The 16,835-nt window shown below is 29.5% G+C and overlaps 2 protein-coding genes across 2 annotated transcripts in view; both read right to left on the bottom strand.

The window, feature by feature from the left end:
• LOC117169943 (POC1 centriolar protein homolog A-like) overlaps positions 1 to 7,814 on the bottom strand; it is a 16,680-nt gene extending 8,866 nt beyond the window's left edge. Inside the window, exons 1-2 of the mRNA XM_033356453.1 lie at positions 7,525 to 7,814; positions 2,627 to 2,984 (exon numbers count right to left, since the gene is read on the bottom strand). Of these exons, the coding sequence (XP_033212344.1) occupies positions 2,627 to 2,977 (351 nt within the window). The 5' untranslated portion in view covers positions 2,978 to 2,984; positions 7,525 to 7,814. The remainder of the gene's footprint in view (positions 1 to 2,626; positions 2,985 to 7,524) is intronic.
• A 3,486-nt stretch (positions 7,815 to 11,300) lies between these two features.
• LOC117170396 (caprin homolog) overlaps positions 11,301 to 16,835 on the bottom strand; it is a 34,757-nt gene continuing 29,222 nt past the window's right edge. The window contains exons 5-6 of the mRNA XM_033357166.1: positions 15,361 to 15,682; positions 11,301 to 11,693 (exon numbers count right to left, since the gene is read on the bottom strand). Of these exons, the coding sequence (XP_033213057.1) occupies positions 11,431 to 11,693; positions 15,361 to 15,682 (585 nt within the window). The 3' untranslated portion in view covers positions 11,301 to 11,430. The remainder of the gene's footprint in view (positions 11,694 to 15,360; positions 15,683 to 16,835) is intronic.

Below are 16,835 nucleotides of genomic sequence, written 5' to 3'. Positions count from 1 at the left end.
GACCTTATAAGGGAGTTGCAACGATTGTACCCGGAATATTCTGTTAAACTGATCGTCCTTATCATCGGCGCTCTTGGAGGTGCCAAGCTTTCAGTTGCTAATGGCCTTAAAGCATCCCTGCGTGTCAACAATATGCTAGAACACTTGCGGGAAAAATGCAGAAGGCGGTTGTCCTTGGGTCGCTCCGTGTTCTTAGGGTGCACGAGGCTTTTGCTGGATCGTCGTATTGATTCCTTTACAGATTGTAACCACCTATCTCACGGTTGTGAGACGTGGTTGTGGCTGAAATTTTACCGCGATTTAGCTGGAAGCGAGTTTAATTTTTCAGATTAGCACCCGCTCCCGGCGAAATCGCGGGATTTCACGATTTCCGCAGCTGATTTGTAGATGTAAAAAGTTTTCGAAACACATAGATAGGTATATGATTTTTAATTAAAATTTCCCGTACAATACACTGCTGTGTGATTTTTTTTCTTTAAAATACCGTATTTTTTACATTTCAACAAAATTCAACAAAACCAACGCGATTTCTTAATTCAAACCTTGTATTTGGATGAAAAAATATATAAAAGTGATCGAATCATACTAAATATTTTTCCCGTGCAGCCCAAGTTACTATATTTTCGAAAAGGGGATTTCCTGATTTTAGAGTGGACAAAAAAGAGTGAATATATTAAATAACAATAAAATGCGAATCAAATGCGAAATTTACAAAAATTTCATCAATATCAAATTTACTTATGATGCCGCACACATAAATCGTACACTAGTACGAATTCGCACCAACTCACTATGCACCAACTTACTACTTCCGCAGGCAAGTCACAAATGACGTGTACTCAACGAAAATAGATACTGGAGGTGTCCCTCACATTTGTCGTAGCAGGAATATACCTGGGGAAGGCGAATACAGAAAATGCCAACAACTTGAAAATTTTGCTGCTGCGAATTCGTAATAGTGTACGGTGAGGGGTTAAATATAATTGAAATCAAAACCTTTTTTATTTGCAGTTTAGTTTTGGTTTAAACATAATATATACCAACTTACACAGCTAAGCGAGTAATTTCCATGCCCAAAAAGCTAAAAAAAAACATTGAATAATTGTTGGAAATAAATACTGATGGACGTTACTTGATATAATCACATGGAAAGTCTAACGTTTGCCAAAGCCTGATTTAAGTAACCTTACATTAAGTCTATTTTTCTACTTAAAGTTAAATTTAAACCTATTGTTGGTATATTAAAAAAAGATCCCTTTAACTTAAAACATTATCCTCTTTTTTCAAATAAAACATTTTCTTTCTGTTCAGTATCACAGAAACTTTAAAAATAAAAAACTCAAAATTATCACTCCTTTCAACCCTGATTAAAAATAGTTTCATTAGCAGATTCTAATGCATTTTTCCCCATAGAATGCAAAAATGAGGAAATCGTTTTATTCCGTGCAAATTTAGATAATAAAATCATGCTTTTTAAACAAACAAAAACCATAAAAACAACAAATTTTTTACCTTTGCTCACCACTCCATTTTAATCTGTCGAAAAGTTTGGTGCCAAATTTCAACAAAAAGTCATTAGCAACAAATTCTCGATACGTCTTGCAGGAATTTATTTTTACTTCAAGAGTTTTTAGTGTATACAATATGAAAGTTGAGAGATGACATAAATGGTACAAATGTTAAAAACTATTTAAGATATCGAAAAATGGTTAGGATAGGTTAGGCCGCAGAGGTGAGTACAGACAAATAATTAATTTTTGTTTGTTTAAATCTTCCTAGCCTCTCTTTCCATTTTGATTTGAAATAAAAAAATTTAATCAAAGCTTTAATTGAATAAAAAACTATGAAAAATGGTTCAAAAAATGTATTTCTTATAAAAAATTTAAATATGCACAGTTTTATATTAGATGAATAAATGATTTAATTAATTTAAGTAATTTTAAACGAAAATTATTCAAACAAATTAATTTTTAATATTTTGTAAATTAGTAATATAATTCAAAATTAAATTAATTAAGCGTATCTATTTTATTTGTTTCAACTAGAAAAAAACATGAAATCCCGCCAAAAACATTCACCGTACAAAAAAATCGGCCAAGTACAACTATGTGAATATGTGAAATCGAAGTTCGCCAAATAATTTGGGAAAAAATATTCATAACGAAATATGTAAAAAATAAATTTAGCACGAAACCTTCAGAAATTTTGTAAGAAATTTCAAATCATATAGGGTATTGATGAAATAATATAATTATAGAATCCCGCTAAGTTGTATAATGTATTATGTGGCTTTTTAAAATTGATTTAAAAATGTCTGTAAGGGACTTTATAAAAAGTTTATTTATATATTTTATTATAAATGTTTTTTTTTTCAAAATACTTAGCCAACTTTGATTTCGCAATTTGGTATAGAGGTGATTGGCAGATTTTTAGCATCGCAGACGTTTTTGGTGGGATACATAAATCTCCCAAAGTATTCATTTTTGAGAGTCCAGGTTGTGTAGGATTATCGTATTAATACTATAATAGTATACTCTAATAGTAAAAATTCAATCGGTATGAAACACTCTGAATTTTTGGGCATTTTTCACATTTTTTTCAGAAGAATGTAATAAGAGACAATTACCTTTTCACCATCGGGACTAAATTGTACGGATCGCACCGCGCCCGTGTGAGCTCTAAAATCCAAAGAATCTCCCTGGATTTTAGGAACCCATATTCTCACAGATCTGTCCTTGGATGCTGTTGCCACGACTTCTCCGGATGGAGCATAATCGACATCTAAAACGACATCTTTGTGTGCTGAAAACTTGTAGGCTCTTACGGAATCGCTGAAGTTCCATACCATCAAATTTTTATCCAAGCTGGAAGATGCGATGTGTGTGGTATTAGGATGAAAACATAATCCTGAGATAGTGTCTTTGTGACCCATAAAGTGCCTTTCGACAGAAGGGTCGCATGCTGTCGAAATAGACATCTCTATGCTGGAACAGAAATAAATTATGTATAGTGTTATTTCACTCATTTTTCATATCAGGACCAATTTTTCAAAATGATGTTTTAAAAGATTTCAAGTAATTCAGAACACGATTTGAAAGGCTGCAGTACAAAACTAGATAACGAACAAAATTGGAATTTTTCAGGAGAGCGAAAAAACATGCTGTAAAATCGGTATTACCATTTAAGGGCATGTGATACTTAGAAAATTGTCGATTTTACCAGTTTTAGGTTCTTTAGCGAAATAGCCTGGCCCATTTGAGTCTATAAACAAAGTTGATTTGAAACAAAATAGTCTCGGAGATAGTTTGAGAGATTTGTGTCCTTTTCAAGATCCTTTTAGTGGTTCTTTTAAGAGTGGTGCGACAGTAATATAATGTTCCTTTTGTATTCGTCACGTACCGGGCGGGCAGATTTATTTACAGTTTTTGGTTGTGGCTAATCCGCTCTCCCTTTTTAAATTTCTCTTCAAATTATTAACACTTTTTTTAATTGATGAATTTTCCCATTATACTTATTTATTATTATAACTTATATACTGATATACAATTTTCTAGTTGAATTCAAAAATGTTATCTTTTTTGGCGTATCTCATTCCATTTACGAGAAACGTTCTATTAATTCCAATTTTAAGGATTAAAAAAAAAGTTAGATATCTGAAGTCATCGAAACCCGTAGATTCCGAATTATTATGTTTTAGGCTGTTAACTATGAAATTAAAAAAAAATGTACTAAATTTTAATACGAAAGCTTAACAAAGGACCCTTGAGTGTCTGCTACTCTATTGAGATAGCCTCTCTGCTTGTTATTTATGATCGTATTCTTATTTCAATTTCGAAAAGGATATTTTAAAGCCTTCAGACCATTTAAACGAGCTTCCTGGACCTTTAAAAATATCTACCTGAGTGCCTGCGGAGAATTTATCTGAGCTTCTTTGACCTACAGAATTTTTAGTATATACTTCAAGATTCTTTTCGGTAGGGTTAATTCAAAAAAGTTTTAATTTGCATAGCGCTTACGAATTAGTATTGTTTTTTTCAGTGTTAGATTCCCCCAGCTTTTTCCCTAGGATAAGAAATATTTTGTCTTCAAAATCTGGGAAATGTTAGCGAACATGCTAACGGGCGATCCTTCACACTTTTTTTGTGTCAAAAAATTTTTGATACTGCTAACAACGTGTGTGTATATTTCGAGGTATGTCTGTTAAAATTCTTCCGAGCATTACTTCCAAACTACACAATATTTTTGGCTGAAAACTTTGGACTTAGAAATAAACGTAATAAATATTCTCCCGGAACTAATCTTCTTTGCAGACAATCCAAAAAGTTTATTTCACAAATAATTTCAAAATTATTGGAAAGGCAGAGTTAAAAAAATGACGTAACCTCGAAATAATGCACATGCATAAAATTTTTATTTAGCGCAATACATTTTTTTGTTATTATCCCTCAAAAAAGAGTCCGGGGACGTCCGTTATGATATTTTACAGCATCTCCGAAATCAATTTTTAAATATTTTCATTTTTGTGGAAAAAAGCCGAGGGAACTGTACCCGAATGACCTCACGACGAAGTATCACATGCCCTTAAAGACAAAAACAAAAGTCCAATCCTGACCTCAAGTGGGATTGAATTAAAGATCAGCTGATCATCACTATGAAAAATGTAATTTTCAGTCAGAAAAAATAAATTCCGAGATAGTGCTTAATTACAATAAAATGAGTTTGATGAGAAAAAAATAATCAAATCCGAGTAAATCATTGAAGAATTTCGAGGCTTAAATTTCGTGGGGTTTGAAAATTGTTTTTGAATAACAGTTAAAAATATAATTTTCAATAGAAAAACCTAACCGCTTTCTCCCGAGTTATGGGGATGTTAAGTATGAATAGAAAATGTTTATCCGAAAAAATTATTCTGTTCCGAGAAAATAAATATTTAGTGTACAGTATCGTAATGTAATAGACAATTTTACTTTTAAAAAACAGAGGCAATAGTTTATAACCCAACCAAAAAATATTATATTTCTACCAAAAAGGATGAATTTCAAAACCAAATACACAATTTTTCAACTAAGAAGATTAATTTTCTACCAAAAAACATGAATTTTCAACAAAATACATAAGTTTTCAATCAAATTTTCAAAAAAAAAATGGAAAATTAAAATATTTTTTTGTTCTGTTTGATTGGCCAAGAATCGATCTTTTGAGAAAGGCAAAAGAACCTAACGCTACAGAACGACAGAGAAGGATTTTTCAGCCAATAAAGAAATTTTAATCGAAATTGTTGAATTTTCGACCAGACAATATGGATTTTCAACAAAAAAGTTAAGTTACAAAAAAGTTAATTTACATCAACATATTTGTATTTTTACTATAAAAAAGGGTTTCTAACCATTAATATTATGTTTCTACCAAAAAATACGAATTTGTAACTAACAAAGATCAATTTTCAATCAAACAAACTAAATAATTAAATTTTCTAGAAAATAGTTAACTTCTCAGCCACATTTTAACCTAGAAAAATGAATTGTCAAAAATGTAATAGTTTATATTTCAACAAAATTATTTCCCATATTTGTAATAATTAATGCGGGGAGGGGGTATAATGATCCATTAGATTAATTGATTCTTCTTAGTTGATGTTGTGATTGGCTTTACGATCCAGAAATAAGAATTGCTTGATTTTTTGCATGGTATAATGTGAAAACTTTTTTGCTATGGACGCTTGTGGGGCTGTTGATGAATTGTCGTGACAAAATCTTGGATTTTAACTATTATATTCGCGGACTAGCGTATATCTAGCTTGATAACAATTTCGATGTAATTTATGTACTGGACAATCGTTTAATAGATAAAGACCAAAAAATATGAAATTTATATAAAAAAGGATGGATTTAATTTTGAAACAATGACGAATCTTCAACAAAAAAAATGCTTTTTAAGAAATTAGTTACATTTTCAGTTTAAAAAATTAATTTTTAACGAAAAGAAAAAGAGTTTTCAACAAATTAGTTAAACTATCAATGAAAAAGTTAAATGGTTAACCAAAAATATATGTATTTCAACAAAAGTGGTGAAATTGCAATAAAATATTAAAATTATTAACTGAAAATATAATTTTCAGTAGAAAGCAACTGAAAAACAAGAAATAGAAATTAAAGGCAAATAAATTACTGACAACAATATTTTACAATGAAAGGTCCATAAAAAAAAGAAAATATTATTGATATTTTGATTATTTATTGTATTCCTTTAATAAATAAACGACAATAATTTTAAGAAATATCGTCCTGATGACAAGGCAAGAAATGGAATGAAAAAATTTAAAAAACTGTATTTAGTTATAAAAAGTAAAAACTTATAATTGAATTGATACTTTTGTGATCAAAAAAATGGCAAACAGTATTCCTGAAGAACTTTTTCTAGCTCTGCACTCAAAATTATATAGAAAATCGACTTGAACGTTCCATTGCAATACGAAAAAAGTTAGGCAATACAAAAAAAAATCAGTTATCTAATATTGATTTGCCAATCTTTTTATTACTATATTAAAAATGAATTTTCGATCAAATCCTATTGATATTACAACTTATATTTGACTTTTTTTAAATTTTGTATGCAAAAACACAATTTTCAGTAAAAATTTTGGTTATATCATTCTCCTTTTGCTCGAAAAAATGATTTTTTTTAAAGAAGAGAATGACAACTAGATAAATAACATTCGGAGTTTCCGCTATCAGATACAGAACAATTTATTTTTTTACAAATATTTTTACCTTCCCGAAAGCTTGTAATAAATAATGGCCACATAGTTCTTTATTTTTCTATCATGTGTAGAAATAATTTTATTTGTGGTCCTTATATCTAGTTGTCATTCTCATATTTTCATAAATTCTTAAATTTAAGTGTGAAAATTGTTTGAAAACTTGACATCTCGAAGTTTATATAATTATATGTATTGCACGTATTTAACAAGTCCCAACAATAACTATATATTTTCGTGACTTTATAAAAAAAACTACGGAATTATAATTGGATAAAGACCATTTTCTTTTTGTATCTCCTACACATAAAAAAAGTGTTCCTAATGCTTTCGCATCTTCAACTGTAGAGTTCTTGGAGAACATTACATATGCTTCTATAATTTTATATTTGAATAAAAATATGTACCATAAGTTTCTTTCATAATAGTATTACTTCTAATGTTACGAACCACAAATTTTGGACATTTCTACTTTAAAAAGATATCAATAAAAAGTTTCGTTCTTTTGAACGTTTATAACTTCGAGAACATAAATTTTGCTCCTTATTCAGTTATTGTGATTCTCACGCGTTCATTTGTATTAATTTTCTCTTGAATTTACAGTAAATAAATTCTGTCTAAAAGTGTATAATAAATATTATACATACAATAAAGTATAAACTCGACGTGTATAAGATTAAGACTTCCTTAAAAAGTTAAATATAGTTATAATATGGTAAATACACTTAACCTATTTTTCGGACCTAATTCCAGAAAACGTCCCTTACCTCTTGTTTTGAAAAAATCCACTTTTGTCCTCGATTTTCACTGTATTTCTCAACAATAAATAGAATATTATTTATATGACGTTTAGTTATCTGACAAGCAGACGAAGTATTATAAAAAAAATAATTAGAAACGTCAAATAAGCATCACTTTAATTATTTAATACATAGGAACATATGTAAAAAATATCCTCTTATCAATAATTTAATTAGTACTAAATAAACCTATTAATAATGCCAGGAATAATTAGCGAAAATACTTCAAATCAATCTGAGAAATAACCGTCAGACGAATTCAACGACTTTTGCTAGTTGCTAGGACATGAAGATGGAGTTGCCGCCAATGCTAGCTAGTAAGGTTAGCAAGCTTGTCGATTGGTTAAATAATCATAAGTACTGACCAGTCCCTTTCTTTTCAGTATGCCCGCGAAAATTTGAAATTCACGTTATAATAATTTCTAAAAAAAATAATTTGTAATTAATTGTAGGTAACAAGAAATAAAGTCACATTTTCAAATTGAATTTATTATGAAAGTATCTAACGAGGAGTTGACTACTTGACTTTTGAGTGCACACCAGATTAAAAAAAATTTAGCGTTTCAGGAAGAATTCAAAGATTTCAGTCACTATTTGATCTGCAAATTCATCTTTTGATTTAAAAGTTCACCTTCCTTAGGTGAAATTACATCTTTCTTGGGTAAAAATGCAAAGGTTTTGTTGCAAATTCAACTATTTCCGAGAAAATGTACTTTTTGTATAAAATTCGTACTTTTGTGTTGAAAAGTCAATTGAAATCTTTTTGGATGAAAAGTACTCTTTTTTTCATTGAAAATTTGTCTTTTTAATTAAAAATTCACTAAGTTTAGTAGACTTTTAATTTTTCTTGGACGAAAATTCAACTGTTTGTTTGAAAACTTAACAATCATGTTAAAGTCATACTTTTTGATAAAAAATAGGACTATTTAGCAGAAATATAACTTATCGTTCAGAATTCTGATTTTGGTGTTGGAAATTGAACTGGAATCTTCTTCGGATAAAAAGTTTTGGCTTTTAATTAATCTGCTTTAGAAGAAATTTCATATTTTCTTGAATCAAAATGTAACAGTTTGGTTGAAAATTCAACTCTTTATTTCAAAGCTTTTCTTTTTGATTTTAAAATTCACCTACTTTAGCAAAAATTACATCTTTTTTGGATAAAAATACAACTACTTGGTTGTAAATTAGACAATTTTGTTAGTCATACTTTTTGGTTGAAAATTCTGCTCTTTAGATAAAAATTAAACTATTTCTTAGAAAAAATTACTTTTTGTTTAAATTGAATATCTTGGCGTTAAAATATAATTTTTAATTTGTTTTTTAAAATTAAAAATTCATCTGTTTTCATACAAATATCATTTTTCTTTGATAAAAATACAACTGTTTGGTTGAAAATTAAACAATTTTGTTAAAAAGTTATACTTTTTGGTTGAAAATTCTAGTGTTTCGTTGATAATTGAACCATTTGTAGAAAAATTACGTTTTGTTTAAAATTTATATTTTGGTGTTGAAAAATAATCTGTAATCTTTTTTGGATGAAAGTTTTAACTTAAAAAAAATGTTTTTTTTTTTTAATTCATCTGTTTCATTACAAATTTCACCTTTCTTGGATTAAAATGCAACTATTTGACAAAGAATTCAACTATTTTGTTAAAAATTCATACTTTTTGATTCGAAAAAATTCGTCTTTTGGGATTGAAAAATCCATTTTTTTCGTAGAAGCTTATTTTTTGTATAAAAATTCATATTTTTATTGTACAAGGTCAACTGAAATCTTTTTCAACAGAAAATTCAACTATTTTTTTTTTTAATTAAAAATTCATCTCTTTTTAGTCGAAATTTCCTTTTTTCATGAAAATGTGACTTCTTAGCTTGAGCATTTAACTATTTTGCTTCGAAGATGTCGGGATGAATCACATTGTCAAGAAATCTTTTTTTTTTGTTTTGAAGATTTATATTTTTAGTTAAAAATTAGTCTTTTTGGTTGAAAGTTGAACTATTTTGTTAAAAAATAATCTTTTTTAATCTAAAATTTAACTACTTGATTAAAAATTTAACTACACTGGTTTTTTTTTAAGAAAATTCAAGGTTCAAAAATTTGGGTAAACTTCTATTTCTTTGTTTAGTGAAGAATCCGTGTTTCTTGAACATTCGTCTTTTTGGTTTACATTTTTTTAGTATAAGTTTAAACTTCTTTTTCTTGAAATATAAACTTGATAAACATAATAAATTTGACATTTTTTAATTTGTTTCTGAAACACTGTTTTATATTCCGTTTATAAAAGATTCTACGTTTCAAAAAATACAAGAATAAAATGCAATAGTTTTCAGATGATTTCACAAAGATTCCAAGTGATTGCAAGCAGACATGTAACCAGATTTCAAGATTAAAAAAAAAAACTAAGAATTATTTACTTGCTGGAGCAATTAAATTTTCCCAACTAAAATTATACTTTGCAAATAAAGTGCGGAAATAGATTCTAAAAAGAAAAGGTCTTTGAAATAAAATGATACAGAGAAAGTATTTAGAAAACTGCAGTAAGTTTGAATTAGATCTTTATTTGGAAGATACATAATATTCATAGGATAATCGAACATAACTGTTGGCAGGGGTGATTAAACACAAATGTACAAACGAAATACATTGAGTAGTTTTGATAGGTCGTTTAGTGGTGCGCGTGATTTTTAGCGCCGTATCTTGAACACGGTATTTCGCTGAAATCAAAAGAAAATGCTTCATTCGAATCGACTTACATTCTAAAGCTTTGCATTCTCGCTTCCTCGCATTAAAAAATAATCTTTTCTCTTAGTTTCTTTTTTTCCTGCTATCAAAGAAAAATCAGGTAGAGTTCATTTTGCAAACTTGATTTTTCAATAACACACTTGAATCTCTGTCGTTTGTCAACATTGCTCATAATTCTAAAGAATTTCGAAGTAACGTGGAAACAGTCAGAGAAGGGAGCGATACTTCGAATTAAAAATTATAAAAAAAATCGGTATGAACACTGGAACTACCAAGTCTCATCTGCAAGATCGTCGATTCGTAAATAACACTGCGTTTCTGATGAATCTCAAAAGGACGCATTGAGACCATCGAGAATGAAATAGAAAGTAGTTAGACACCATGAAAAAAGCATTGCTCTGCAATCTCATTTCTGTTAATCTCAGAAAAAATTCTCTAGAACAATGCGTCGCAAGACGAAGAGAGGCCAGTGCTGATCGTCTACTCTTACGATCATTCTTAACATTTATTAAATACATTTCTGTGTGCTTGTTTGAAATGCGATTAACTTCTTTTTTTTTGTATTTTTTTATAATAAAATTATTTTTATAATCTTTGTCGATCAGCTGTTGTTGCCCTGTGAAAACTGCCTTCTGTCACAACACAATAATACTTGCGTGGTGTACTGACATTTCTGTTTTTCTAGCCGATCTGATACGTTAACGTTGTCGTTCTTCATCGCCTTTTCGATACTGTGAGTAGCTTTGTTTTCAACTCAAACGCTAATTAATTCCCTTCAATGCCCTAGTCATGAAATGTCCAAAGCCCTAAGATGCTAGGTTTGAGCGATCATTCGCCTGAAAACTAATTCACTCGGGCCATGGAAATCGTGATTAAGTAAACGATTAAGCTTCTTTTCACAGAGAAGAATTCAATTTCCACTTATATCACAATTATTAAAAGTCACTTTACATCGATTAATCTTCAAGGCGTTACATAATATTTTCCTTCTTATTTTTTGTTTTGTTTGTTTTTTGTATTTTTTTTTATATAGCTTTTCGTATTCTTTACAAACACACAGCTTATAGACTTGTGACTTTTCAGAAATAGGATTGAAAGTAAACGCATGCGTCCTTATTAGCGAACGTAAATTACTGCTGTGTCTGGGGCTTGCCACGATTCGAATAACCGCCGCGATTGTTGCCCCTCTGATTTCCACGGAATTGTCCACGACCTCCTCTGTCCGCACCACGCTCACCACCCCTGGAACCACCCCTCGGACCGCCTGCTCCCCTCTTGAAGCCGCTATTGTAGCCACCACTTCCACCGGTTCCGCCATTTCCTTCGTTCCAATTGTTCCGTTGGTGATAACCGTTCTGCTGATAGTTGCTGCTCTCGTTTCGATAATACGATCCTTTAGAAAATAATACCGGTGGTTAATATTCAGTCAAGTCATGAAGAGTTAACAGGGTGTCTACTCAAATCCTTTAAAAAATTTCCTAATAATTTCAGATTTTATCCAGGTATCTCAAGATTTTTTCAGGTATAATTTTGCTTTGGATGGGGCCATTCAAATATTTTGCATATTTTAAAAGAATCGAATCGGAATATTCATAACGTTTCGCGAGTTTATTATAAATAACGGGGTTTTTCAGTTTCAATATTGCTTGATATTCTTAAATACTTTAGCAGAAGCATTTAATTAAATAACTAAATATGATTAAAAACATAATCATTTCTTGAATTTGTTTTTAAGATCCATGAATTTGAATAATTATTCAAACACATTTTTATTTTATCTACTAATACTTAAAAGTCAGTATATATTGAGGTAAAATTAATGTGGGTACTATATTAAATACAATTTAAACCACTTAAAATTCTTAACTTTCCAAGTAAAAATTTGGATTTTCACAAATATGGATGAATATTTAACTAAATAGTTAAATTTTCAAACAAGTAACTGAATTTTAAACTAAAAAGGATCAGTTTGAACTCAAAACAGAAGTTAAATTTTTAGTTAAAAAAATTAGTTTTCCACAAGAAAAAAGATTTACTTTAAAAACTAATTTAGTTTCACTTTCTACGAAGTAGTTTTATTTTCAACCAAAAATATGAATTTTCAACAAAAAAAAGACAAATTTGCAACGAAATAGTTGAATTTTCAACTAATAAAATATTAATCTTCCACTAAACATTTATTGAAATATAATAATAATATAGTTGAATTTTCAATCAAAAAGTTTAATTGTCAACAAACAATAGAATAATTAAATTTTAAGTTAAAAATGATTGTTTATCCAAAGAGATGAAATTTCAACTAAAGTTGTAGTAATTTTCAATTGAAATAGTTGCATTTTTCGCTAAAAAAACTCATTTTTAACAAAAACAAAAATAATTTTCAAACTAATAGTAGCATTTTCAAACAAAGTAATGAAATTTCAACTAAAATTTTGCAGTTAAATTTTCAGTAAAAAAATTGACGGCCAAAGAAAAAATGAATTTTCAACAAAACAGCTCATTTTTCAACCAGAGATGAATTTTCATTTCAAATTATATATCTTCAACCAAAAAATTAATCATCATTAATCAATTTAATACTGTAATTAGAAAAAAAATTAAGCACCCACTCTAATAATTTCCCTGAATTTAGAAATATTCCTTGACAATTCCAGGTTTTCCAGGGAGAGTAGACACCCTGAGTTTAAAGCTTATTGCGGTGTAGTTTAAATTTAATATTCTCAGAGTGCCCACTTAAATTTCAGAAAAAGATTCACGGTCATTCTCCAGGTTTTGAGAAGTTTTTGCGGGCACTTAAATTGTCTTTAAAAAAAAGTATCGCTGTAAGAACTCAAAAATTACAGTCCAAAGTGTTCAATGTTGCTCAATTCATTGAAAATCTTCGAAGTTGAATAATTTTAATGTTACGTTTTTTAAAATTAGATAGGAGTTCAAAATAAATTATTCAATCTTTTTCAGAAGAACTTGTTTTCTTATACTTTGCATGGATCTCAAAGCCAAACACTTTTAGCGTTGACAGACGGAATATTGAATCCGGTAGCTCAACTGAGCGCTCGGATTAAATTTTGTAGCACTTCAATTGAAGATATTTAAATTTGAGATTATCCAATTTTCAAAATTCCAATCTTAAAGTATTCGATTAACTATCATTTTTGTAAAAGTTATAATAGATTTAAATTGGAACTAAAGAATTCTGAATTTTACACTCTAAAATTATTTCAACGTTAACGCTTTCTATTTAAAGTTATTGAACCATTCAACTTTTTAAATGGACATCAATTTTTATAAATCTTCAAGTCTTCAGTTAAAAATTATTCATTTTCAAACGCCAAAAAACATTTTAATTATCCTTATTTGAAATACAAATTTAGTTATTTGATATTACAGATTTAGAACTGACAAATGAGAGTTCAAAGAAAAGAATTCTACAAAAATGGGAAAAACTCACTGACATAAAATTAATAAGCATTTAAAAATAAATTACACATTTTGGAATTGGAAAAGTTGCGAATTAAAAAATTAAAAACCAATATATATCTGCTTACAATTTTTAATGAACTATTTCACATTGGGATTGTTAAGACTACAAAGAATGGAAAATAATAAACTCGTTAACTTTCGTATAATTCAGGTGCCGGATGCAAAAAGGAGATATAGCGGCCCAGCGTAATTCTATATCTACTTTTTGTATCCGGCGCCTCAATTTCATGTAATATCAAGTGACATTTAGGATAATTGGACAGACTTTTCTATTAAAACTAAAGTAAGAATTAAAAAGAAACTCTGCCATTTTAAGCAATGAGATTTTCCAAACTGCCTAAAAAATATATTTTTAATTAAAAATAATCCAATAGAGTATGAAAATATAAAACGAAGAGATCAAGAAATACTGCAATATTCAATTGGATAATTACATTTTCAGTTACAAAAGAATAAAATTTAAAAGAAAACTAATTTGTAACAAAAAAGAAAAAAAATTAAACAATTAAATTTCAACCATTAACTTTCTTTTTTAGACAACTCATTTTTCAACCACAGAGATGAATTTTCAACTAACTAATTAATTTTAATTTCAAAAAAGATGAATTCGAAACAAAAATAGTATTAGTTGACATTCCAAACAAAAATTAAGTTTTTAATGAAAACCGTTTGAATTCAACCAGAAAAGAAGACTTTTCAACATAAGTAGAATTGTCAAATAAGATAATTTTCCAGCCAAGAGAGAAAGAATTGCAAACAAAGTGTTGAATTTTCAGGAAAAAAGATCAACTTTCAACTAAGATTAATATTTTACCAAAAGGAACGACTTTTCAGTAATAAAAAAAAAATTTGTAATAAAATAAATGAATTTGCAACCAGATATTTGAATTTGCAACTAAAAATGATCAATTTTCAACCAAAAATAGAATACATAAATTTCCGTTAAAAAAGTTAATCTCAGACCAGAAGAAAATGAATTTTCAACAACAAAATAGTTAAATATATTAATATAAAATTATTTTTACAAATGAAGAATCATTGTTATATTGCAATTAAAAAAAAAAAATCCCTGGCATATACAGGTGTCTTAAGGCATTCCAAAATTTCTTGATATTTCAAAGTTTTCCAGGTAGGGTTAGACATCCTGATTATTCAAAGGAAAAGTGGGAAATGACTGGAACTCTAAGTGGTCAACTGTTTGGCAATCACCCATAAAAACCTAGTATATTGATCGTCAAAGCCAGAATTAAATATTCGTTTCAAATAAATATTTCTCTAGCAGAAGAACAATAAATTCCTTAATTTCTGCAGGGTTTACATATTCGATTTACAACTTTCTTACTTTAGTAGCTTTGAATTCGAAACTATATAAAGTAGAAAACAAAAGTTTGAAAAGTACAAAAATTTTAAAACATTTTTTATATGTTCTGGAAAAATCTATAATGAAAAAGCAGTTAGATTTCACCAAGAGGATGATCTTTGTTTTAACGGCCGCAGACTAGAGATGGGAAGTAAGATTGACAAAACAAGTGTGAACTTCGAGAATTAGCTTAGAATTTTAGAAATATGAACATTCATACCTTGGCCACCACCACTACTGCTACGTCCATTTTGTTGGTAACCTCCTCCACCACCGCCGCCGCCTCCAGAAATCCTTCCTCGTCCGTTATAACCATTACTGTTGCCACGTCTGCCTCCTCTTCCTCTGTAACCGCTTCGCTGCTGATCACCCCAAGCCTGTTGAGTTGATTGCTGCTGGTCCTGTGAAGAGTCTTGCGACTGATCAGGCTGATTCCAATCACCAGCACCTTCAGACATCTGTCCCCAATCAACAGGTTCATTTTGCTGTCCAAGTTCACCATCTCCGGAAGCTGGCTCCCCTTGACTTTGATCATTTTTGTTCTGCAATTTCAAGAAACCCGCTTATTAGTTCGTTGTGATTTCATAATCAATCTTCAACCTCTCCCATTTTTTCGGATATTAATACAAACCTATTGCAGGCTTCACTGTGACCCTGAAGAATATTTTTCGAGAAATAGGGGACTTAAAATAGAAAAATAGGTACTAAATGCACAGTGAAACCCTTCAATAGCCCTCCCTTCTATAGCTCTTCAAAGAACTGACGGCGCGCCGCAGGTAGGCGCAAGAGGAGCTGCGCGTCGAACGTGGGGTCTGCGGTTGTAACTCCACCGCGCACTCAAGCATGAACAAACAAAAGCAGAGCGGGCTGTAATGAGTTAGTTCCCACCCACCGTAAGCCCCAAAATCGGCACTATTGAAGATTTCCACTGTATTTGTGGGAAAAATCGAATTAAATACAACTTTTAGCAATCAGGAAATAAAGCGTTACAGTTCTGGTATTGCATCTTTTATTATTATTGATATTATAAAAATTAAATTGATTTGACAAAATTGTAAAATTTTCTTTTACCTCTTTGCTATGTACTTTCTTCATGAAATGATAGCTTTCCTGTTTCTCAATACTTTCAAGCAAGAGAAATTGAAAATACTTTTGATGAAAAATAGACTTTTGAGTGTGGATCAGATTTTGGTCATTTAGACCAAAACTACTATTAGAACTTGACATTCTTAAAATTATAATTTGTATTCTTAAATATTTTGTTTCTTTGTTATAATGAAGGTATTTTGCAAGTTTAAATTTATAAGAACAAAGTCTTTAATGTTGAAATAGAAATTTAGAATTTTAAAAGCGTGAATATTGGAAATATTTTCAAATAGTGAAAATGCCAAAGGATTTCCTGGTAATTTTCCGGTTTTTCAACGAATGGTTTATAGTTAACAGCAATTAATAGAATGACTATTTTTATTCCCTCAATCGTTTTATCAACAATTTTTTAAACTTAATTAATTATTTATTTTTATAATTTGTCACAAATCAACCTATAGAAATAGGAAATTTAACATAATATACAGTATACACATGCACAATTCCGTGTCCCCATGCAAGAACAAGACGTAGATTTTTCTAGCGCGGCGGAGTTGGCCCCTGACGACTGAAAATTCAAATTAGAAACTTTGAATTTTAAAACATATA

The sequence above is a fragment of the Belonocnema kinseyi genome, chromosome 3, assembly GCF_010883055.1.
Source record: "Belonocnema kinseyi isolate 2016_QV_RU_SX_M_011 chromosome 3, B_treatae_v1, whole genome shotgun sequence".
Classification (NCBI taxonomy): domain Eukaryota; kingdom Metazoa; phylum Arthropoda; class Insecta; order Hymenoptera; family Cynipidae; genus Belonocnema; species Belonocnema kinseyi.
This window is presented reverse-complemented; position numbering and strand designations above follow the sequence as displayed.